The following is a 23100-nucleotide window of genomic DNA, read 5'->3' as shown; positions in this document are numbered from 1 at the left end:
AAAATATTGGTTTATCTTTATCTCTTTTGGGTCCTTCTGCGCAGTATTATCTACTATTTTGAAAAGCCTTATGTAGATTACAAGTCAACTAAAATAATTGTTTCCATATTTGCAATACATAGGCTTAGAATTCAGAATAAACATTGTACGACGTTCAGATAATGTCACGATACAAGAGCAACAATAAGAGGGCAGTCATCATATGAAGAGAGATTGAAAAAAACAATATATCACATTAAAGAAAATATTTTCTCTGAATGTATTTATATCACTAAAATGTTTCAATTTACCACTTCTATTCATCTTTGTTTCAAATAAACCAACATTTCAATAGTGAGTTGTTAATGATTATTTTTTCATCATACATCACAAACACCAAAAAAACTGTTCAATAACTTGCAATCAATAACCTAAGCAATTTGATTAGCGAACCTCTAGCACCCAGGAGACTGCAAAATCAATCAATCAGATGCATGAATGGGACAGAGAGCAAGTTGGGCAGGATTATCTCATAGTAAGTTTACTCAGAAATACAAAGGCCTTGTTGGGGTTAACCTGGAAAGCGTAACAGAGCATATACTGTTCTTTCTTGTTTGTAATGTGCTGAATGCCAGCTGACAAGTCCTATATGTTCTACTCTTACAAAGACATATAACTTTTAACTTACTCTTTACATGTTCTAATCTGCATCCATCCATAAGAAGCAGGAACAGCAGGCAGGAAAAGGGACACTTCTTCTCCATCCTTCTGTATTTAGCCGATTCAAGCTGCAATCATAGGTGGAAAAACCGTTGTTGGATCAAAATAAAATTGTAAACAAGACTATATAAAATCCAAAAAACATCTTATGAACAGGGCATATTTAAAGTGAGATACCAGACCAATAGATGTCTGTATAGCTTGGCTTACATTATTGATAATATGTTGCCTACAAACAGTGGTGGTAATCATTGTGTGGCCTCATCCAATACTCATGTAAATTCATTTTATCACTTTAATTTGTACCTCAAGGATGTCACTGGTTCCTAGTGGATTGGTAGGCAGTCTTCTTATCAATTATTAATTTAACCCTGAAAATGGCCTCCTCCACTTTGCAAAGATAACAGCTACACATTAAGAAATACTGTATGTGCTCATGTTTCCTGCACTACACTTGGTTAACATGTTGGCTTTCTATGTAGTAATTTAAACTCACACAATTGTAGAATTAGGACATAGAAGACAAATTGGTAAAATAGAGTAGTTTGACCAGCTTTCATTGTGGAGGAAAGGGAGAATATCAGATCAATAGCCGATCAATCAATTTGTACTACATAGTCTTCAATGTTGCAAATATTCTGATTGTGGTTCACAAGGGCAGACATCATGGTCCCATAAGACTTAAGGAGACTGTCTTCTATGCTTATGGTAGATATAATTCTTAGTGTAAACCTTAATCTGCTGCTGCCTATCAAGTTTGCTGTACAGGTTAAATATAATACAGAATATCTTTAAAGGGGTGTGTTACTCAGTGTTATTCAGTCTGGGTTACAAAATGGAGTCTAGCAGCCATGCTTGTATGCTACAGCAAGTTTTGCAAGTGATGAATATGTTTCATGCTTCTTAGAATGTGCTAATGCAAGTCTGTACATACTATTTTATACTAGCGATTATTTAGAACCATTGATAAGTGGAATACTGTCTCCAAACCTCATTGATAGAATCTCATTTTAACATGTTGTGGATAAGGAGATACATTCTTTGAGTAGAGGCGCACGTAATTAAAAGTTATCCAATCAGTGTAAATTCCGCTCTGCGCAAGACTACCAAGATTATTGCTTGTAAAACATATGTAAAAAAGCTTTATGGCTATATTCTGCTCTAACCAGACTAGTTGGTCAGTGTGCACCACAGTTAATAAATTTGACTCTATTTAAAACTATCATGTTTTTGAAACAGCTACAACAATATTTACATATATAGGGTACTGGCAAAACATTTAAACACATATTTGAATCTGATATACATTTACAGACAAAAGGCCTCTTTAATATTTACAGGTTTATTTACCAAAAAAAAGCAAATGTAAAACACATTGCATCCATTCAGACCTTTGCTTTAATTGTCTAACACAGTGATAGGCAACCTGATACACATCATATTACCCAAAATCTTAGTAAAACAATACTGTGACAGGATGGACCTTCTATGCCACCCTGTTTGTTGTGTTGCTGGGGACCGGCTGGGCTTGCCTTTCCACTATCAATTTTCTTTACACAAATGCGCCCTCTAACCACAGTAGGAGGATCTTTTGCTGCTGCCACCTCTAGCCTCCTTAGCAGCACCTAGAACTGTATCCTTCTGGGTAACTCTCGCTGCTACTGTAACCCCTTGCTGGTACACCTAGTCTGGCACCCCTGACCTCTTGCCTTCAGATCAGGGATGCTGTGGATAGTTCCTCCTGGCCTATCACACTGGCTAGAGCTGCAGGGTAATGAGTGAGCAGTGGTACTGGATGCTGGGTCCAACCCTCAGAACAGTCGGATAATGGATTAGACTGGTCTAATCTGTAGATCATAGGAATTACGCAGGTAACTAGGTGTCAAACCAGGTTCCTTGAGTAGTGATGTTTATTAGCTCAGCAAGTGCTAAAAATGACAGTTATACACTAGTTTGAGGTACTAGTGATATCCATAAAGTACAGATGGTATAATAAAGATACATGGTCAAACAGATATACACAAATAGCCTGGAAGGAGGTAATCCAGTCTCCTGCCGCTCCAACCAATCCAAGTTCTTCATGCAGCCAGCACATAACTCAGCCTGGAGGGGTTTAACACCTTTTAAAATTGCTGCTAGCAGCACCACTATGTCTGAGGTTTTCTATTGAGTGTTTACCATCAGGATATAACATTTCTCTAATCTTGCTTTAAATGCAATTTAACTTGCAAAATTCACATTCGTCTGTGATCACTTACATAGGGAGTCTACAGCAAGTATAATTACCTCCTCCTGTCTTTCAGGCTCAACAGACGTTTTGGTCCCTCAGTGATGAAAAGGTCTAATTAACATGAGTTTACCTGTCTCCAGACAGTTGCAAACCCAAACATGACATATTTTCTCAGAAGTCAATACATTTCCACACATACCAACATTTGTATACAGAGGTGCACTGCAAACCTAATTAAAATAAATATCTACAATTAGTTATTTCCGACCCCAATTAAGTTATTTCTATGTGATCCAGCCACAAATACATGTAAGCACAGAAAGACACACCTATCTGTAATAACATATCAGCAGGAATGTCAATACAAGTATTGCAAACCATAACAAACAAATCTGACAATAAAGTAATAAGGAGCCGGTAAAGTTATTGCATGTTTTTAGTTAAATATTAACATTTAGGATAGGCTTGGCCATGCAAGCTTAACACAGTGTTGCAGTAAAACAGGCTATTTGCACCATTTCTCACAATGCCCATTCTGTACTGTATTGGTAATTTCTGCATCCCACATTTCGCTGAATTAATACTCTATAAATAGGGCTGAGGAGACGGTGTCAATTTATTGTCCTCTGTGATTTAGTCAGGGTACCAAAAGGCAGACGTCTAAGCAGAACAATAATGACAGGGGAATTCCCTAGCGGAACCATTAACACTAAATTCCCTAGTGGTAGCGCCCTGATATAGTATATTCCCATGAAATATTATTTTCTCTGTACTCCTTGCATTGCAACATGGTTTTTGCACTGGTCAACCGGATTTGCTCGTTACTGTAAATGAGACCCTAAATGATCACTCTAAAATTGAAGTCTACCACTATCTCTCACTATCCATTATTTATTATTATTTATATTATATAATCATAATATGCAGCGCTGTACAAAGACTATGTGATCATTCACATAAGTCCCTGCTACATTGGTGTTTGCAGTCCATTTTATCAGAAGCCAATTAACCTAACAATATGTTTTTGGACTGTATTGTGTGAGAAAATTAGAGCACCTGGAGGAAACCCACACACAAATGGGGAGAACATTAAAACTCCACACAAAGAGAATCCAGATTGGAACTGAACCCATGACCCCAGTAAATATCAGAAATAATTCTTAAACATGCTCTTCATAAATATTATAAAGAAAATAAATGTAACAAAGAGTCATGGTTTTATAAACGACTGGTTGTGCCAAACCAGTCATATTACTTTTTTGAGCAGTGTCATACCACTAGGTCCCAGTAACCTGATGCATTGAGCAACGCCCTTTCCACCCTAAGGGGTGTGTTTAATATTGCTCTACAGTGAGCAATGACATCATCACTCAGCAAACATTAGTAGGTTTTCAGATCTTGAAAACCCACTATCTGTTTAACAGGTACCTTGTCTTGTATAGAAGCTGAAATACTTCCTCATTTCAGAGCCAGGAACTAACTGACAAGGTTTGCAGATTAGGCCGACTGATGGTGGCCCAAGTGTCACATAAAAGATTGGTACAAATCAGTAGAATGCTGGGATTATGTGAAAAATACCTACAAAGGTAGATAACTGGCTGGAGAATTGAAAGCAGGGGTCACATGAAACACTTTCAGACTGAAATTGTTGCTGGAGTACCAAAGGGATAGGTATTGGGCCCTGTCTCTTTCAGTCTTTTTACAAATTAACCTTTAGATTGCTTAGCATGTTGATTCAGTTGTGTGAAAGCTTGGAAAATTTCCTTCCTGACATGTGTCAGTTGCAATAATATGTTGAGAGGGAACACTTTAAACTTCCAAGATCTAGTGAAGGATAATTTATTAAACATTACATGACAGTTGTGTCTGCTATATACATGATGTTTTTATTTATTTATCAATGTGGGTAAGACTAACGAATGTTGTAAACTTACAGTGAACATAAATTCACTGCTATCAAAATGTGTTGAAAATATCATCTTCACACATGTGAAAAGACTAACAATAATGTTAAGCAACTATATTTTTAAATCAAAGACATTTTAAAAAGGTTGATAGGGAGCGCATGTTTAAAAAAATGCATAACAATAGCAATAGTAGCCCATGTTAAGGGTTCCATCGACACTAAGCATCCTAGTGTAAGAATACACACGTTTCTTAAGCGTATCCTTGTCCAGCTGTTAATCTGTTTTTTTTTATTTGACACTTATCAAGGTCAACATATAGAGCACTTATCACGGGTTGGGTATGAAAGTCAACAGTGTATTAAGGGCAGTGTAACATGAGATCCTCAACTGCTAGAACCGCTTTGTGAGAAATTCACCTTAAGCAGCTCCCTTTCCGAGGAACTTGTTATGTTCCACGGTACTTGGTTGCCCCAGGACTTAGGTTTGGGTAGTAGTAGTTGTAGATCTCCACCTACCCAGTGGAGAGGACAGAACACAGTAGCAGGTAATGAACAACCAGGATATATTAGCAGAACTCAGGCAAGAGTTCATGTGGAATAGTCTGGCACTTGTCTGATGGAGTGGACAGCTCACGATAACAGGTAGTGAGCCACCAGAATCTATTTGGCAGAACTCAGAGTCAGACAGGAGGGGTCAGGAGTAGAGAAGACAGCATAATTCTTTAAACAAGCCAGGGGCCAGAGCAGGTAGAGATAAGAGAGCAAATCTGCTTAACAAAGCCAAGAGTCAGAAGTGGAGAAAACAGCAGTTCCTATAAACAATACGAATCAAACACTGATAGCAAATAAGATCAAGATGCAAGACACACTAGGTCAAGCAGTAACTATCAACAGCATTAGTATGCTGCCAGGAAGAGGTTTACAAAATGCAGCAGCACCAATCAGAACTACAGGATAATAAGCTGCATGAGTGTGGTAGGTGGTTGCACACCTGAGGCTACCAGACTGAGAGCTGAATGAAGCTTGTAACTATTTGACTAGCAAGCAAATGAATCAGTGAACTGTAGGAATGTTCCTAGACATAGTAGTAGCAGTAATTGCACAGATGATAGATCAAACAAGCACAGGTCGACACATAAAGTCGGTACAGTTATAAGGTCAACAGTCCTAATGTCTACATGTTTAAAAGGTCGGCATAGTTATAATGTCAACATGTAAAATGTGTACAGGGTTGTAAAGTCGAAAGTCTTTTTTTTTAACATGTCTTTCCATTTTTTATTTTTTTTTCATGTATTGCCGTTTTAAATCTAGTGATTAATGTTGACATTTTGACTGTCTACTTTACAACTATGTACACATTTTATATGTCCATATTTTAACTGTCACTCTTCTGAACCTGCACAGACTATGACTGTCGACCTTATAACGGTGTCGACCTTATGACTGTAGATATTTTGGTGTAGACATTTGCACTGTAGACATTTTCACTGTTGACTTTTCAACTACATCCCCTTAAAACATGAGTGTATTCCATCACTGGCTGTATTTTTAGGATGGAGCAGATCTGTGAACATATGTTCTCATTTTCCCAACAGCAGCTTCATTCTCTGATAGGCTGGTGACAGCAAAGGTCATGGGTACACTTACAGTCATCTCTCCATCATTGATTTTCCTGGGTATTCAGTGTTACAATGAAAGTCCTTTCAATGGCAAAAGTTAATGGCACTTCCTCCCCATCTCTCCACTTTCCATGTCTGCCATATGGATGGTTTGAACTTATTTAGGGCTATGAATGCTTAGTGCTCATAGCCTTAAATGACCTTGAAAACCTCAGACAGCATTGTCAGGATGTTGAACACTGCAGTGATAGGTAAGTGGCTGGGGAGGTTGACCAAGCGCAGATTCTCTATGCAATATATAGCTAGCAATTGAATGGATATGTGCATGATGTGAGTGACATTAATAGCTATCTGAACAATATAGAGTTGGTTATGAGGGGTATCTCTGTGCAATATCTGCATGGCACCAGGGGTATATTTTCTGGATATGACAATGTTGGTCATTTTCTGATTATTGCATTGACACATCCAACATAAGAATGTTCTCTCCCTACTCTGGCCAAATGTTTGCTTACCAAAAAAAAGAATAAATCATGAGTTTAAAAGTTAGCCTCGACATTGACTATCAGATTTTGAAGCTTGACATAGAACGCAGATATACATATCTATAAAATTGCTGTGTTATTAGCTCAATGTCAGTGATTTTGATGACTCCAAAACCCCTGAAACGTTGAATACTATGTATTTAGGTGAATAACGGTTTTCTCTATTTTCCTACCACTCTGTTGGTTCTTTAAGTTTAATTACTGTAAGTCCACCAGATTTAATTTGTGGCATGTGCCATATTTAACTACATACAGGGTTGTTTATCTTTCCTTTCACTGGACTTCAAGAAAGGGGGAGAGTCAGATGTGGTCTGAGGATCAAAATGTAAATCTGGTCAAGGTGATAATATTAAAAGGAGAGAATAATCAGTATCTATGAGGTGGAACTGTTAAAGTTATGCTAATACGTCAAATTATTTTTTTCAGAAAATATAACATCTGTATGCTGTGAAGTTTCACACATTCATATCAAAGAAAAACCAGAAGTATCTAAGACAATTATGTACACTATATATACTCATTTATAATATTATTTGTTCTTTAATTCACAACCACAAGCTAAATTTGAGCCAGTCTATTTTGATGCAACTCATGTCCTTAAATAGACTGCTGACTCTTTAATCCGTTACATCAGTTGGCTTTAGTATAACTTCAGTATATCTGGCTTAAATGCTTGGAATGTTTTCAAGAAAGGAAATAATGAGTGATCATTCTTTTGTTTGAAGGTCAGAGCCATACTTAGGAATATTTGAGGCTCAAATCGAAAGTACCAGGGAAATAGGGATGCTATTATTTAACAATAAATATATATATATATATATATATATATATATATATATATATATATATGGATAGATAGATAGATAGATAGATAGATAGATAGATAGATAGATAGATAGATAGATAGATACATTCTTTTTTCCCCTCAAAATTCTAAACACAATAAAACATAATTACAACGTGAAAAAAGTTTTTGGGAGATTTTTGCAAATTTATTAAAAATAAAAAACTAAGAAATCACATGTACATAAGTATTCACAGCCTTTACTCAATACTTTGTTGATGCACCTTTGGCAGCAATTACAGCCTCAAGTCTTTTTGAATATGACACCACAAAAACTTGGTACACCTATCTTTGGGTAGTTTCGCCCATTCCTCTGTGCAGCACCTCTCAAGCTCCATCAGGTTGGATGGGAAGCGTTGGTGCACAGTCATTTTCAGATTTCTCCAGAGATGTTCAATCAAAATCAGGTCTGGGCTCCAGCTGGGCCACTCAAGGACATTCATAGAGTTGTCCTGAAGGCAATCCTTTGATATCTTGGCTATGTGCTTAGGGTCGCCATTCTGCTGAAAGATGAACTGTTTTCCCAGTCTGAGGTCAAGAGCGCTCTGGAGCAGGTTTTCATCCAGGATGTCTCTGTATATTGCTGCATTCATCTTTCCCTTTAACCTGACTAGTTTCCTAGTTCCTGCCGCTGAAAAACATCCCCACAGCATGATGTTGCCACCACCAAGGTGGCTTCTTTCCTTCAGTAGCTTGGGTGGTAAGTCTGATGGATTAATGAAATCTCAAAAGACAGACGGAGAAGGAAATTGGGCATCTCATGGTGTAGTAGTTTAGGTAATATAGCCTAAATCTAACTAAGTGTTAGTAATATGCAATATAAAGAATGGTAAGGCACATTTCTATACAGGTACGGAGCTACTGGCAGTGCGGTTGGTTCATGGCAGCGAGGCCCATGAAGAAAATGGGGCCCATGTGCGGATTGGCCCCTTCCTGGTGGCTGGCTCCTCCCCAGGAACCAGCTACCTTAGTACATGTGCAACGGCATGGTGCAGATTAGGCTATGGCTGATCCGTCCCTCCCTTTCTTGATCCCCACCTCCTCCTTTCTCCCTTGCTGCCAATGGTGCGCATCAAATGGGTCTGGACCAGTTACCGAGGACTCCCGGCTGAAGCTACCGCAGAATACACATAAGCTCAAGAGATCTTTAGAGCACGGCACAGTAAAATACAATTGTTATGTCTATGTTTCACTCCTGTCATGAAATGAGGAATAGATATCACCCTGGATAACCAAAAGTCTGTTGTCACTGTTTTGACCATTATTTATTAACAACTCCAAACTTTGCACCATTTTTGTGATCTGCTTGTCATTTGGGATCTTTTTGGCCTCTGTGGCTCTATCTAGTATAATGGGATTAGGTATAGGTGCAAACCTTGGACTCCCAAGTATTTCAGAGTTTGAAACATACATCATAACTGTATGTAAAAAAAAGTTTTATATAAAACATTACATATCCTGCAATTAATTCTGAATAAAGATTTTATTTTTCTTACGCATTACTGGTGTTTTCTGGATATTCACCTTTATTAAAAAGTCACATTTTTGTGACTCTGTAAGAGTCAGTAAAATTATGGCCACCTTTGGCAGTAATAAATTTAACACAACATTTTATTTGCCTATTGTTTTGGGTCTGAGCAGTCCCTAAATGACTAATTTCCTATATGCTAAACAAAATTATATGAATTATGTGTCAGTAAAACATGTTTTCATCTGCTAATTTTTATAAAATTACCAGTAAATGATATTTGAAAGTTTGACATCCCTCTAATGCTTTGGCACCACAATGACAGATGTGTAAATGTCCCATATTGTCTTTGCTGTAGTTACTGTGTCATTATAGCTCACACAGATACAGGAGAGGACCCAGTGTTGCCCATCTACAGTCTATAGTCTACGTGACATTGCTCCATTGCTAATTGCCATTGCTGAAATAGAAATAATAGGACTGTCAGTATTCTTCAAAATCTGCAGTCACATTGTACTGTGTTATTATAGCTCAAATAGAAACAGGAAAGGTCCCAGTTTTGTTGCCAGTCTACAATCTACATGGCATTGCTCCATTGCTAATTGTCAATGCTGAAATAGAAATCATAGGGCTGTCAGTGTTTTTCAAAATCTACAGTCACATTGTACTGTGCCATAGATCACCCAGAAATAGGAGAGGTGGTAGTGTTTAGTGCTGAAACAGAAATTAAAATATTAGGGCTGGCAGTGTTTTTAAAAGTCTCCAGTGACATTTTACTATGCAATAGCTCATACAGAAACAGGAGGGGTGGCAGTGTCCTTGTCACTCTTCAGTTTCCAGTCAAATTGTTCTTCTCACTCTCCAGTCTTCAGTAACATTTTCTTGTCACTCTCCAGTCTCAATGCCATTGGCCACACAGAAACAATGGTAACAGTATTCTTATCACTCTTCGGTCTTCAGTCACATTGTTCTTGTCACTCTCCAGTCTCAGTCATGATGATATTAATCCCTGTCCTAAAGCCTATGTTCAAGTGTACAGTGTTTTAAGTCAGGGAAACAAAAATATAAAAAAAAAGCTTTTACCTTTTTTTTTAAAAAAAACAGAACACCTCTCTAATAAAGGTGAAAGTTTACTGTAGAAAAACATAAAATTGCCAACATGCCATTCTACCCATAATATTAACAAGCATACCAGCATCAGCTAGCTCCCTTCTCTCAGCTAGATCCCAGCATCTGTAATCTACACTTGCATCATCCTCACACAATACTAATTCATCCCTGCTCGAATCCACCATTACAGAAGTCTCTGTACTTTGATGTAATTGCTGGTAATGGCCTTCCTCGTGGAATTTGTAGTTCATTTTATGACAGAGCTGTCACAATTTTTGGGCAATTCTTTAGACAATACCAAATGTCAAAATGTTGTGCTGACTCATCTGCATCACCACTGGGTGTCTTGGGAAAGCTAAGTTTTTTACTAGCAGCAGTTGCCAAAGAAACTGAGGGAGGATGAGTTGTCATGTCATGTACCAATTGAACTGTCAGCTTATTGACCAGGAGCTCATTATCATCTATTTATATTGTGACACTAATTCCACAGCTCTGTATGGAGAAATCATCCACATCAGTCCCTACTCCATGGGCAAGGACTGATGTGAATGAGAGAGAGAGACTAAGGGCAATTTAATAGCAGTCAATTAACCTATCAGTATGTTTTTGGAGTGTGGGAGGAAACAGGAGCACCCAGAGGAAACCCACGCAAACACAGGGAGAACATACAAATTCCACACAGATAAAGCCATGGTTGGGAATCAAACTCAAGACCCCAGTGCTGTGAGGCAGATGTGCTAACCACTAAGCCACCATGCTACCCACAGATGTATGTAACTGACTGCTGTACATAAAGCTTTGAAAGGTTAAATACCAAAATTTTACATTTTATTGCATAATATGTCATTAACAGGTTCTGGCCAGAACAATAAAAACAATGATGAGGAAAAATATTGAAACATGCAAGGTGTATAATATTCAGCTGCAACAAGGTAAGTCCTGTATTGGTTGCAGATATAACAAGGAGCAAATGTACATTCAGCTGCAACTAAGTATATCTTGTATTAGTTGCAGATATGTCCAAGAGCAATTATGGTTCCCAGAGGATTAAATGTGGATTTTGACCTAGGCTACTTTTTGAACACCTGAACCATCTCATATCCTCATTATCTATCACATACAATCTAGTTCATTCATAGCCACCTCATCTTGTATAAGCCTGATCTTGGAAGCTAAGCAAGGGTGGGTCTGGTTAGTATTCAGATGTGAGACCACTTGTGAATATCAGGAGTAGTCAAATACCCAATATATGCATACCATTCAGAGATATATGCACTTTGTTTTCCATTTCACCCTGTACTGCCCTATATTATTTTGGAAACTTTCCCATGGTTTATACAGGTGTGGTAATCATTGTGATTGAATATATGGGCATATGAACGTAAGAATATGTAAAAATATTACAAAAAAAGAAAATAAAATTGCACTTAAATGCATTAATCTCCTGCGAGCTATACAAAAGTGTGTACAACCATTTTAACATCCCTTATGTTGGCACTTACTATAAGAATTTATGTATCACTGTGAGATATATGTGCTGTTTTGCTGTGTACAAATCTTTACAACTTAATGATCCATTGTGGTCTTTACCAGTATTATATATTTTTACTGTCCTATATCTATTATATTATGTGTACTGTGCATTATGGGCATGCTACCAGATTCATTGATATTCAATCAATTTCATTGCATTTTTATTATTTCATTATTTCCTTTGCTATACCCTTTTCCTATGGACAATTCTCATACTGCAGGTGTGTAATGTGTGTGGGTCAGCTGTTCCACCCCTCACCCTCAAAGTCGTTTAACATCTATTACCAGCACCTGCAAACAATGACTGAAACCTACAAATACTGGCCAGGATTACCAGTATGCCTTTAGAAATCCCTGAGGAAGCACACAGTTACATGCCACGGGTGAAATGTGTTGGCTGACCTATATTTTATTTCCATTCTTATATCTTTTTTTTTATTATTAATTTTTTTTTTATTATTTTATTTTTTTTATTTATTTATTTTTTTATTTAATTTTTTTTTTTCTATTACAACCACTGGGAGTCCCGGTCCGCTAGCATGCTAGCCGTATACTAGGCATATAAGTGCTTTTTCAAAATACCGGAAGAGTCGCACTCAACATCTGGGTGATCGGAGCGCGCATACGCCACCCTTCTCTTACACCTCACAGCAGGACCGACGAAAACATCTACCCGGATCAGGGCGAGTAATTGGATTCCCGATTTGCATGAGAAGGAAACCCATAGCTGACGGAACTACAACTCTACACAATTGTAAGTTTTCTAATGTACTTTAATGGTTCTCCAAACGCATAAACTGGACATGTTTGGAATCTATATAGACTTGCCATTGCTTTTCTATCATCATTCACAATATTTGAGCCATTAGAACCATAATTGCTCTTGGACATATCTGCAACTAATACAAGATATACTTTGTTGCAGCTAAATGTACATTTGCTCGTTGTTATATCTGCAACCAATACAGGACTTACCTTGTTGCAGCTGAATATTATACACCTTGCATGTTTCAATATTTTTCCTCATCATTGTTTTTATTGTTCTGGCCAGAACCTGTTAATGACATATTATGTAATAAAACGTAACATTTTGGTATTTAACCTTCAAAAGCTTTATGTACATATTGCTCTGCGCCCAGGTACCTAACCCAATTTTGTAAATATTATTTCTTTAGGAGGCTGGGGACTCCCCTCAAACATCATATAGGTCCATTTGTGGCAGCACCCCTATATATCAGGAAGCGTGGCCCCACCCATACATCCCTTTTTCCAATTGACTGATGTGTATAGCTGCCTGATGTATGTAACTGCCTGATGTATGTAACGGACTTGTATATGTAAATGACTGATGTGTATAACTGCCTGATGTATGATTGTATATATGTTCATTGCATCTCTTGAGATCTGGGGTAGCTGGAAATAAAGAGAAGACATAGCTCTTAAACCTAGGATCATGCACAGTTGCCACAATGTAGTGATTTGATTTCAAAATGTTGATAACTCTTGGATCCTGGCAAAGCGAATAAAGTACTTGATGTACAAGTAGTTAGCAGAATTGCTTAGTTTCGTCTCCTCCTTCAATTTCTGCAGCTGCTTTTCCAAAACTCTAATTAGGGGAATCACTTGACTCAAGTTAACAGTGTCTGAACTCACTTCACAGGTGGTTTCAGCACCTTGAAAAACACGGAAAGTATTCTCCACTGCGCTGGACTAAAGTATATTCCCCCTCAAATTTGATTCTTCTTGCAGCAGCTGCAATCCCCTACATGCTGTAGCAGAATGCCAAAAATGACCCAAATTATTTAGGGACGCAGACAGCGTCTCCTGCATGTCACTGTCAATTTTTAAAAAACTCGGTACCACCAAGTTGATTGTGTGAGCAAAACAGGGAACGTAATGGAATTCTCCCCTCTGTAATGCTATCACAATATTGGTGGCGTTATCACAAATGACATATCCTCAGGAGAGTCCAAGCGGGATAAGCCATATTGCAATGATATTCCTTTGTTTTTCAAACTTTTAATGTAGCCGGTGATACACAAATGTAGGATACCACTTTGTATTTGGAACAGGATGAGGGGGATATTTGTGTAGCTGACAACAGCGCTAATGAGGATGTTGATGAGGATAATTATGAGGATGATGTTGTTTGTGTAAGTCCTGCACCAGTGGAAGCAGTTCTTACCAGTGATAAGATGAAGGCCATTGTCATGCCTGGGCAGAAGGCCAAAAAATCCACCTCTTATGTGTGCTAAGGCTAGATGACTTCTCCCCTATCCAGGATTACTCTGAAGTATTCTTGAGCGTTAGTCCCACTGCTGCTGCTGGGGGTGGATCTTCAACCCAGAAGTAGACCAAGAAGAAGACTACTAGTAGTTTACAACAATTGACTGTTAAACAATCCTTTTCAAGAGGAAGCAAGTATGAAAGCTGTCACCCAGTTGCAAAGCGGATCACAGACGCCATGGTGACTATGCTAGTATTAGATCTGTGTCCAATATCCACAATTAATGCAGCTGGTGTCCCCGCTACTAAATTCCATCACAACACCATTTTACTAGAAAAGCAAATCCTCACCTCTACAAGAAGGTTCTATAAAATGTAATTATTGGGCTGAAAAATGCCATTCTTTCCACTGTACACTTAACTACAGATAGCGGAACTGGGCAAACTAAAGATTATATGACTGCGACAGCCCACTGGGTTGGTGAATTGCCTTCAGCAGCAGGTACTGCAGCAGCATGAACCCAACGACGAGAGATTATTCTGAGGCAGGCTACTCTGTGTATCAGCGGCTTCAGTAAGAGGGATACCAATGACAACCTGTTTGAAAAACTAAGGGATGTCATTGCAACATGGCTTATCCCATTTGGACTCTCCTGAGGATATGTAATTTATGATAACGCCACCAATATTGTGAGAGCATTACAGCTGGGTGAAATTCATCACATTCAATGTGTTGTTCACACAATCTATTTGGTGGTGCAGAGCTTTTTGAAAAATGACAGGGACGTGCAGGAGATGCTGGAGGTGGGGCGAAAAATTTTGGGACATTTTCGGAATTCTGCAACAGCATGTAGGAAATTGTAGCAACTGCAAGACCAATTTATTTTGTCCTCCCTCCAACTGAAGCAAGAAGTGGTAACAAGGTGGAATGCCACAATTTATATGCTTGTGAGGATAGAGGAACAGCGAAAAGTCATCCACGCTTTCTCCACAAGCCATGACCTTGGGAAAGGAAGGGGAGTGTATTTTAGTCTAGCACAGTGGAAAATTCTTTCCGAGTTGTGCAAGGTGCTGAAACAATTCTAAGTAGTCCCCTATGAACTGAGTACAGACACTAATAGCTTGAGCAAAGTGATTCCCTTAATTAGACTTTTGGAAAAGCATCTTGAAAAATTGAAGGGGGAGATAAAACAAAGAAATTACGCTAAGTATGTCAGACTTGTAAATTAAGTACTTTAATTGCTTCCGAGAATCGAAGAGCTATCAACTTCTGAAAATTGGATCAATACATTTTGGCGACTATGCTTCATCCTAGGTTTAAGAGTTATGTCTTCTCTTTATTTCCCACTGTCCCAGATCACAAGAGATGCAATGAGCTCCTGGTGAGCAAGTTGACAGCTGAAGTGGTACATGACAAGACGGCGTCCCCTCCATCAGTTTCTCAGGCTACTGCTGCTAGGCAAAAAAAATTTCTAAGAGACCCAAGGATGATGCAGATAATTCAGCAGAATATTTTGACATTTGTTCTGGTCTAAAAGAAATGCCCAAAAATCGTAACAGCTTTGTCTTAAAATGAACTACAAATTCCACGAGGAAGGTCTTTACTGGCATTTAGATCAAAGTACAGAGACTTCTGTAATGGTGGATTCCAGCAGGGATTAATTAGTATTGAGTGATGATGATGATGTACACACTGATGAAGGTGAGGATGATAACAATGTTGATTGAGGTGCTGGGATCTAGCTAACTGAAGGAAGCTAGCTGATGTTTGAATGCTTACTAATATTTGGGTAAAATGGCAATTTTATGCATTTCTACTGTAAAGTTTCACCTTTATTAAAGATGTGTTTTTTTTCTTTAAAATGGTAAAAGCTGTTCTTTTACATTTTTGTTTTTGACATTTATGTTAGAGACTTCTGTAATGGTGGTTTCCTGCGGGGATGAATTAATATTGTGTTAGGACAATGTGCACAGTGAGGGCAAGGATGAGGCTGAAGATGATGACAACAACATCTTGCCACTGTAGAGTTCATTGACAGAACTGTTACCTTAGCTGCTTTAAGCCCTTTGTTACCTTGTTTTGTGGGGGCCCAAACAAACCAAGCACTTCAGACACAAAAGTGGCACTCCTTGTCGCTAGAGTGCTTGCTTTGTTAAAATGTATATGTCCTTTTCAATATCTTACATAAGGGTGTGTGGGAGGAATAGGACAATTCCATCTTGCACCACTTTTCTTTTCTGCCACTGCTGCGTGGAAATGTTTCCTAGATGTGCTATGAACTGCCGTGTGTTTGTGTCGTTGCTCTGTCGCTTAGCATCCAGCCAAATCGCTGCACTCTTTGTCCGAATGTGGATGAAAATAATATTGTGACATGTGCGGTGGTCAACATCTCTAGTTTGAACTAAATAATCAAATCTAGGAGCCAATGTGCCGTATTAAGCATCCTTTATTTTAAATGTGAATATCCAGAAAACACCAGTAATGTGGAAGAGAAATATGATTATCATTATAATTGTTAATGCTGAAAATAGAAACAAGCCCACAGCTCCAGGAATGAGGGGGCACAGAGCCATGGGGCAGACAGGTGCAGCCGACCCCAGACCCGGCTCCTCTAACTCACTCCCAGCCTTGTCAAACCTTCAGCCAGACCCTCCGAATTGAGGACATCATCTAATTGTATGAGGCATATATAAAATCTCCTCTGTAGTTAGACCATAACTTTCTAAAGTTGGGTTCCGGGAGCCTGCCGGGGGAGGTGGGCGTGATGGGGGGGGGTTGGGCTCCAAAATTTGCGTCATTTTGGACCAGCCCCTGTGACGTAATGATGCAAACGCGTCATTTTAGAGCAGGAGGCGGGTCCAAACACCGTGATTCCCGGTGAATCGCGGCGTTTTGGGCCTAATTCTGCCCACTTCACTAGGAAGTAGGTAGATGCGGGAGATTGCCACACTCTCCCGGGAGAGTCGGCAAGTATGAGTTAGACCACCTGCGGACCCACTTTATTTGCATTCAATTTGTTTTTTGTTAGAAATTGCTTCTCAGTAATATAACTTTTGTTTTACAGTTCTGTTGGGGGGAGCTGTCCCCAGTTGACTACTAAGTAACTCCTAATACTTCCAGCCCTCCCCCCAGCCTCTTTATTACATTCCTGTAGAACTGGGGTCACAAGCAGGTGATAATACCCTTTGTAAGTCAATTTTTGTGACATCCTCTTGACCAGGGACACTGCAGGTAACTCACCCTCTTGAAGTTTATAGCCATGTAACTAGAATAAAAGCATAACTGATTGGTATGAAATTGTCTGTTCTGCCTGGAGCACAGTTAATCCTGTCTGGTTACAAAACAAATCAATTTCTTATACTTGAAATTTGAAGTAAACAAAACTGCAGCTGAGCTTAAGATACCAGCCGGTAGGGAAAGCTGCAAGAATAGGTAGTAAGAAGACTGTCTTACTCCAGACTTTTTGAGTAATGTCTTCTTCACACCGCTTTACTTGTGTGATCGGCATTGTTAGTCACTTGTCTAAACTGAACCTTTAGTTTCCAGTAGAGATGTGCGCTGACCCCCATGTTTTAGTTTTGGATGTGTTCTAAAACATCTTTGTGTTTTGGTTTTGTTACAGGTTTTGCCTAAAAATCCTGAAAGGTTTTTGTTTTGGAACTGGATTTGATTAAAAATTTTGAAAAATAGGTAAAATTATGTGGTTTTGAGCTATTTTTGCTCCTATATTACTATTTATAGCATTTACAATTATTTACAGTCTATTTTCTAATGATCTTTTCACAATTGTCCAAATTTTCCCTAATTTCGACCAAAGTCTGCAGCAAGCTGACAGGCTAAAATTAGTGACAGAGTCAGGGCCGGATTTGCCGCTAGGCAACCTAGGCACCTGCCTAAGGCCTAGCGGCTCTCAGGGGGCCCAGATGGGGGCGACAAGAGAAAGGAAAGAAAAATAAATAAATAACGTAATAATGAGGGGCCGCAGTGTGATGCAGTGTAATGATAAAGGAGAGCACAGTGTAATGAGAGGGACAATAATGAGGGGCCGCAGTGTGATGCAGGAGGAGCAGCGTGATGTGCGGCGGCGCATAGCTTACCCTTCTACTTAACTATAGGAGTATATGCTATGCTAAAAAAAAATATAGTGCTATGGATTTTTTCAGGGAGGGGGGGGGCGCGAGGGAGGGGGCCCAAACCAATATTTTGGCTAGGGCCCCGTGAGGTCTAAATCCGGCTCTGGACATAGTAGTGGTAAAAATACATGGCATTTTACTAAAAGATACAATTGCCATTTCTGATTTAATTTCTTTTAATTCAAATCCATACACTCAAATTTTAAGTCAACGTTTCAGTCCTACATCTGGACCTTTGTCAAGACAGCCATATCGAACAACTGAAAGGGCAGATAGTAAAAAAAAACATGTAGTTTCCTGACGTATTATGCGATCCCAGATTGTCTTCAGTTGAGGCTCATGATTCATTTAAAAGTGATAGTCTGCATATCGTTACAAAATATATGAGGCAATGGCTCCCTTGTATTCACTATGAGGCACTTCATACAATATGCATTCCACCCTGGAACGTATACACCAGAAGTGCCAAACCAGAAGTGCACAAACGGGTTTTCACTATAACAACCAAACACAGCAATTCCTAGGTGAGTCACTAGGACACCTGCTGTGTATTCACCTATGAGTACCTAAGACATGTACCAAGGAGGTGCAATAATGCATCTCCACAATTAAATGCACACTCCAATGGTATGTGTTCCAGCTTGGAACACATTAACCGGAAGTGCAGTGACGCACGTCCTGTATAACAAGTGTTTTGGTTCCATATTTTCCTGGAAATACATATTGCCTTGTTTTTCAGATCCCATTTTGGTGCAAAGAATTGAGTAATGTTTTGTATCTACTCTAAACCCCAAATATTGGATTTCTCAGATTTTTCAGAATTCAAACCGCTTATCTTTAATATATGGTTTGTTGCATTAATGACTTTAGCAGGGCAGTTAATATTTTGAGTTAGGTGGTAGGCACATTTTGCTTTTGGACCCACTATTCTATTGTTACACCTCTGCCTGAACCATTGTAACAGCATTGGCATCACATCATGAAAAACCTGTATGTAAGAGGTGAAGGTACTAAAAAGTAGAGGAAGATGGAGCCAAAGCCATTAGATGCCAAAGCCAAGACACTTTTGCTGCCAAGGGTGTATTGATCACAACAGTCAAGAGATGTTTACTGTCGTCACCTTGTACTGCTTTTTAAAGTGCAGTGCAAATCTGCCCGGCCATAAACAAAAAAGGCACTAAGACGAGGACTCATAAGCGGGACTATGCCATTTAACAACTATTCTGCATCTGTACATCTGTAAAATCCACCAAGAACTTGACCTACGGAAAGGTTCTGAATTTATCTTGTCGCTATGGAGTGTAGAAAAACAAGATATGTATGTATTTATGTATTTGTATTTATAAGTCTCACTTTGGTGTGGACTAGATTTTTATTTAAAATTTCTAAATTGACTATGAACCTGTTTTCAAACGCTGAGTTTTCAAACACATTGACTAGCCATGATGTGTTAGAAACACTCTAATCAGTAACCAGTATACTCAGTAAATAATAATGAAGTTTAGATGCACTGTAATAGATAGTATATCCAGGATTATTTTTAGCATATATGCTATACCTAACCTAGGCCAACACATTTCAGTGGGCAAAGTGATGTAGGATGTATCGATATAGTCATGTGGTTGTTTTCACTTACAGGGTCTCATTCATTAAGGCAGGCAAAATTAATATAAATTGTGTTTTTTTAAAAACGCACGGAAACCGATCATACACACATCCATATCCAACAGAAATGGATCTGAAAAAACGGAGGGCACAGTATGGTACAGAAGGGGGGGCACAGTGTGATACAGAAGGGGGAACAGTGTGATGGAGAAGGAGCACAGTGTGATACAGAAGAAGACCAGGAGTACACTGTGATATGGAAGGGGGCCAGGGGCACAGTGTGATACAGAAACGGGGCACAGTGTGATACAGAAGGGGGCACATGTTATATAATTATATCTCTTATACTTGAAATTTGAAGTAAACAAAACAAAAGGATATTATACTACCTTTTTTTTTTTTTTGTGCATTTCTATGCTTGTGGGGACATTGACCTGTTTACACACCAACACTGTGGGGCCCTTAGTCATAGTGGGGACAAAAAATGAGGTCCCCACAAAGCTTACCAAGACTAATCAATGCAGGGGACCTTGCTGAAATGCTCAGCATAAAAATCTGGCATGTCCCCACGAGACATATTTGTTGGATCAAAAGTGTGTGTGTGTCTGATGTGGAGGGCAGAGTGTGTGTGTGTGTGTGTGTGTGCAAGAGGTCATACATAAGCAGGCACAGGCAGTGTTCTCGCGCTTTTTACACTTGACAGGGATAGAGACACGGTCGCATCCATCTGCTGCTGAAAGTAGAGTGGGGACAGTCAAGCATAACAGAGCCCACCGGAGAATCTGATCATAGCCTGGAGAGCAGTGAAGATGAGTATGTTACTGACACTTCAAAGTAGAGCGGTTCAGACACTAGCGGTGATGCCCCATTGCCTGCCAAAGGAGCAAAGTGCAGGTACACAGAGATGTGTTCTACGCACTACCATTCATGACCTGCTGGGAACGGTGTTTTCAGCACAGAGGGTCTGAAAGCCAGCACAGTTTCTGTCTAAACACTATCCAGAAACAGTGATGGCTCCAGGGCGTATAACAAAAAGCAGTACTGCAGGTACTGTGAGAAGACCCTCTCTAAAATAGCCCAGTATATGGAGCATGTTCACTGAAATGAGACTGAAGTAGTCAGGGCCTTGAAATTCCCCAAGCACTCGAAAGAAAGGTGCATGCAATTGGCACATCTTCGCAATAGTGACAACTTTGTGCACAACGCTGAGGCGATGACAGGACCTGGTGTTCTGATCCCATGCAAACTTCCAGACAAAGAGATGGATGCCAACGGCTTCAGGCACTGTATAGACTGCCAAGGCTTGTTTGCAAGAAAATACCTGTGGTGACACATGTTGAGATGTAAGCTAAACCGAAGGGACAACAAGCCCACACCTGGCAAAAACAGTACAGTCACTGTGCACTTTTGCTCAGCCTGTTCCATCTGATATCAGTGGTGCTGTTTAGAAGCTCTTGAGCGACATGACCCCAGATAAAATCTTACTCACAGTCAAAAATCGTGCAGATCGGGCAGCATCTCTTCAACCGAGTCAGCTCAGATGTTGGCAGGCATGAGTACATCCATCAGAAGGTTAGAGAAATGGGCAGGCTACTGCTACAGGCCAGAAGGGCTACCCCTTTGGAGAGGATGGAAGACTTTACCATCCCATCAAACTTTCTGTACATAGTAGACACTGTGAAACTGGTAGCTGGCTATGACGAGGAGACAGGTACATTTAAGGTTCCATCGCTGGCACTGAAGGTCGGACACGCCTCGCAAAAGATAGCGAGCATTTTAGAGTACCGAGATATGATGAAGGACTGCACTGCTGCAGTTGAAATTTCAGGCAACTTCAGGAAGATCTATGAGGCAAGATGGAACGACTTGATCTCATCGGCTGCCTTGAAACTCTTAATAAGTCTAAGTGGAACATGCCTTAGCTCTTACCTTTCATGGAACATGTGAAAAAGACGCACATGTACTTCGATAAAAATCAGCAAGCCTACCAATCCTATGCTTAACTACTGGGCACTGCTTGCAAAAGTCACCCTGGTATGGGTGATCTTGTTCAATTGAAGAAGGGAAGGGAAGGGAAAGTTTCCAAGATGTTGCTGACTACCTTGTCCTCAAGAGATACTTCTGATCTCCATGAAGATGTGGTCCTATCACTTTCCAATATTGAGAGGAAGCTCTGCCAGCACTTCACTCAGATTGAAATCCGGGGAAAACGAGGGAGAAAAGTTCCCATCCTGCTGACACTAGCCATGCGTGGCGCAATGGAACTTCTCGCAGAGAAGCGTGAAGAATGTGGAGTGAGTGCCCAAAATGACTACATGTTTGCCAGATCAGCTGCTTGCCACACTTAAATGGCTTCGATAGCATTCGTCTGTTTGCCTGAGAGTGTGGGACCAAACATCCCCACACGCTGTTTCCACAAAGCTTCAAAAACACGTTGCCACTTTGCCACTTTGCCACGTTGCTCAACTTAAACAACACAGAAATGGTTCAGTTGACAGACTTTCATGGCATTACATCAAGGTTCACTGTCAGCTTTACTGTCTTCCAGATGGTACCCTCCAACTGGCCAAGATGAGCAAACTGTTAATGGCTCTCAAAAGTGGCAGACTGGCTAAATTCAAAGGCAAGATTTTGGATGAGATGCACATTGATCTGGAAGGTAAGTTGGAAATCTTGTGTCTGATGTGTGCTTTTAACTTTTACCTCTGTCATGTCCATATCTGTTTCTTTTCAGAACCGGTCCAGCTACATAGCGACAGATTGTATGCTGAACAATCCCCTGTGACAGAGGGATATGTGGTAATGCATTTGATCGACACTTCAGAGAGGTGGTGTAGAGACCCAGCAACACCGGACCAGTGCCCAGTCAAAGCTTCCACAGGTCGGTGTAGCACACAGTTTCGTTAGGCAAAAGCATTTTGCTCTCTCTGTGTTTCGCAGATGGATGTAATGGACCGCTCTACTTCCTTTCAGGTTGTAAAGAAGTGCAGCGAAAAATCTGGGACAGAAAGGAGATCCAAGCTGTGGAGAGGCTGAAACATCCTTGGCCCTGTCTACCAGGAGAGCGTTTCATGCAGCCTGGCAGCAGTGGCTCAGTTTTTGGTGTCGCAGGGTCGGCACAACAAAGGTCAGAGGGAGGATATGATGCCTTTTATGATGCCTTTTATTTGGTCCCATTATC

General features: G+C 39.7%; 1 protein-coding gene across 2 annotated transcripts in view; it reads right to left on the bottom strand.

Moving 5' to 3' along the window:
- The window catches only part of CHRDL1 (chordin like 1), an 88106-nt gene that overhangs the window by 56234 nt on the left and 8772 nt on the right, over nt 1–23100 (bottom strand). For both annotated transcript variants that reach the window (XM_075184327.1, XM_075184326.1), the window contains exon 2: nt 668–767. In XM_075184327.1, the coding sequence (XP_075040428.1) occupies nt 668–743 (76 nt within the window). In that variant the 5' untranslated portion in view covers nt 744–767. The remainder of the gene's footprint in view (nt 1–667; nt 768–23100) is intronic.

The sequence above is a fragment of the Mixophyes fleayi genome, chromosome 9 (genome assembly GCF_038048845.1).
Source record: "Mixophyes fleayi isolate aMixFle1 chromosome 9, aMixFle1.hap1, whole genome shotgun sequence".
NCBI classification, from domain to species: Eukaryota; Metazoa; Chordata; class Amphibia; order Anura; family Limnodynastidae; genus Mixophyes; species Mixophyes fleayi.
Note: the sequence above shows the minus strand (reverse complement) of the source record. Positions and strands in the feature narration are given on the sequence as shown.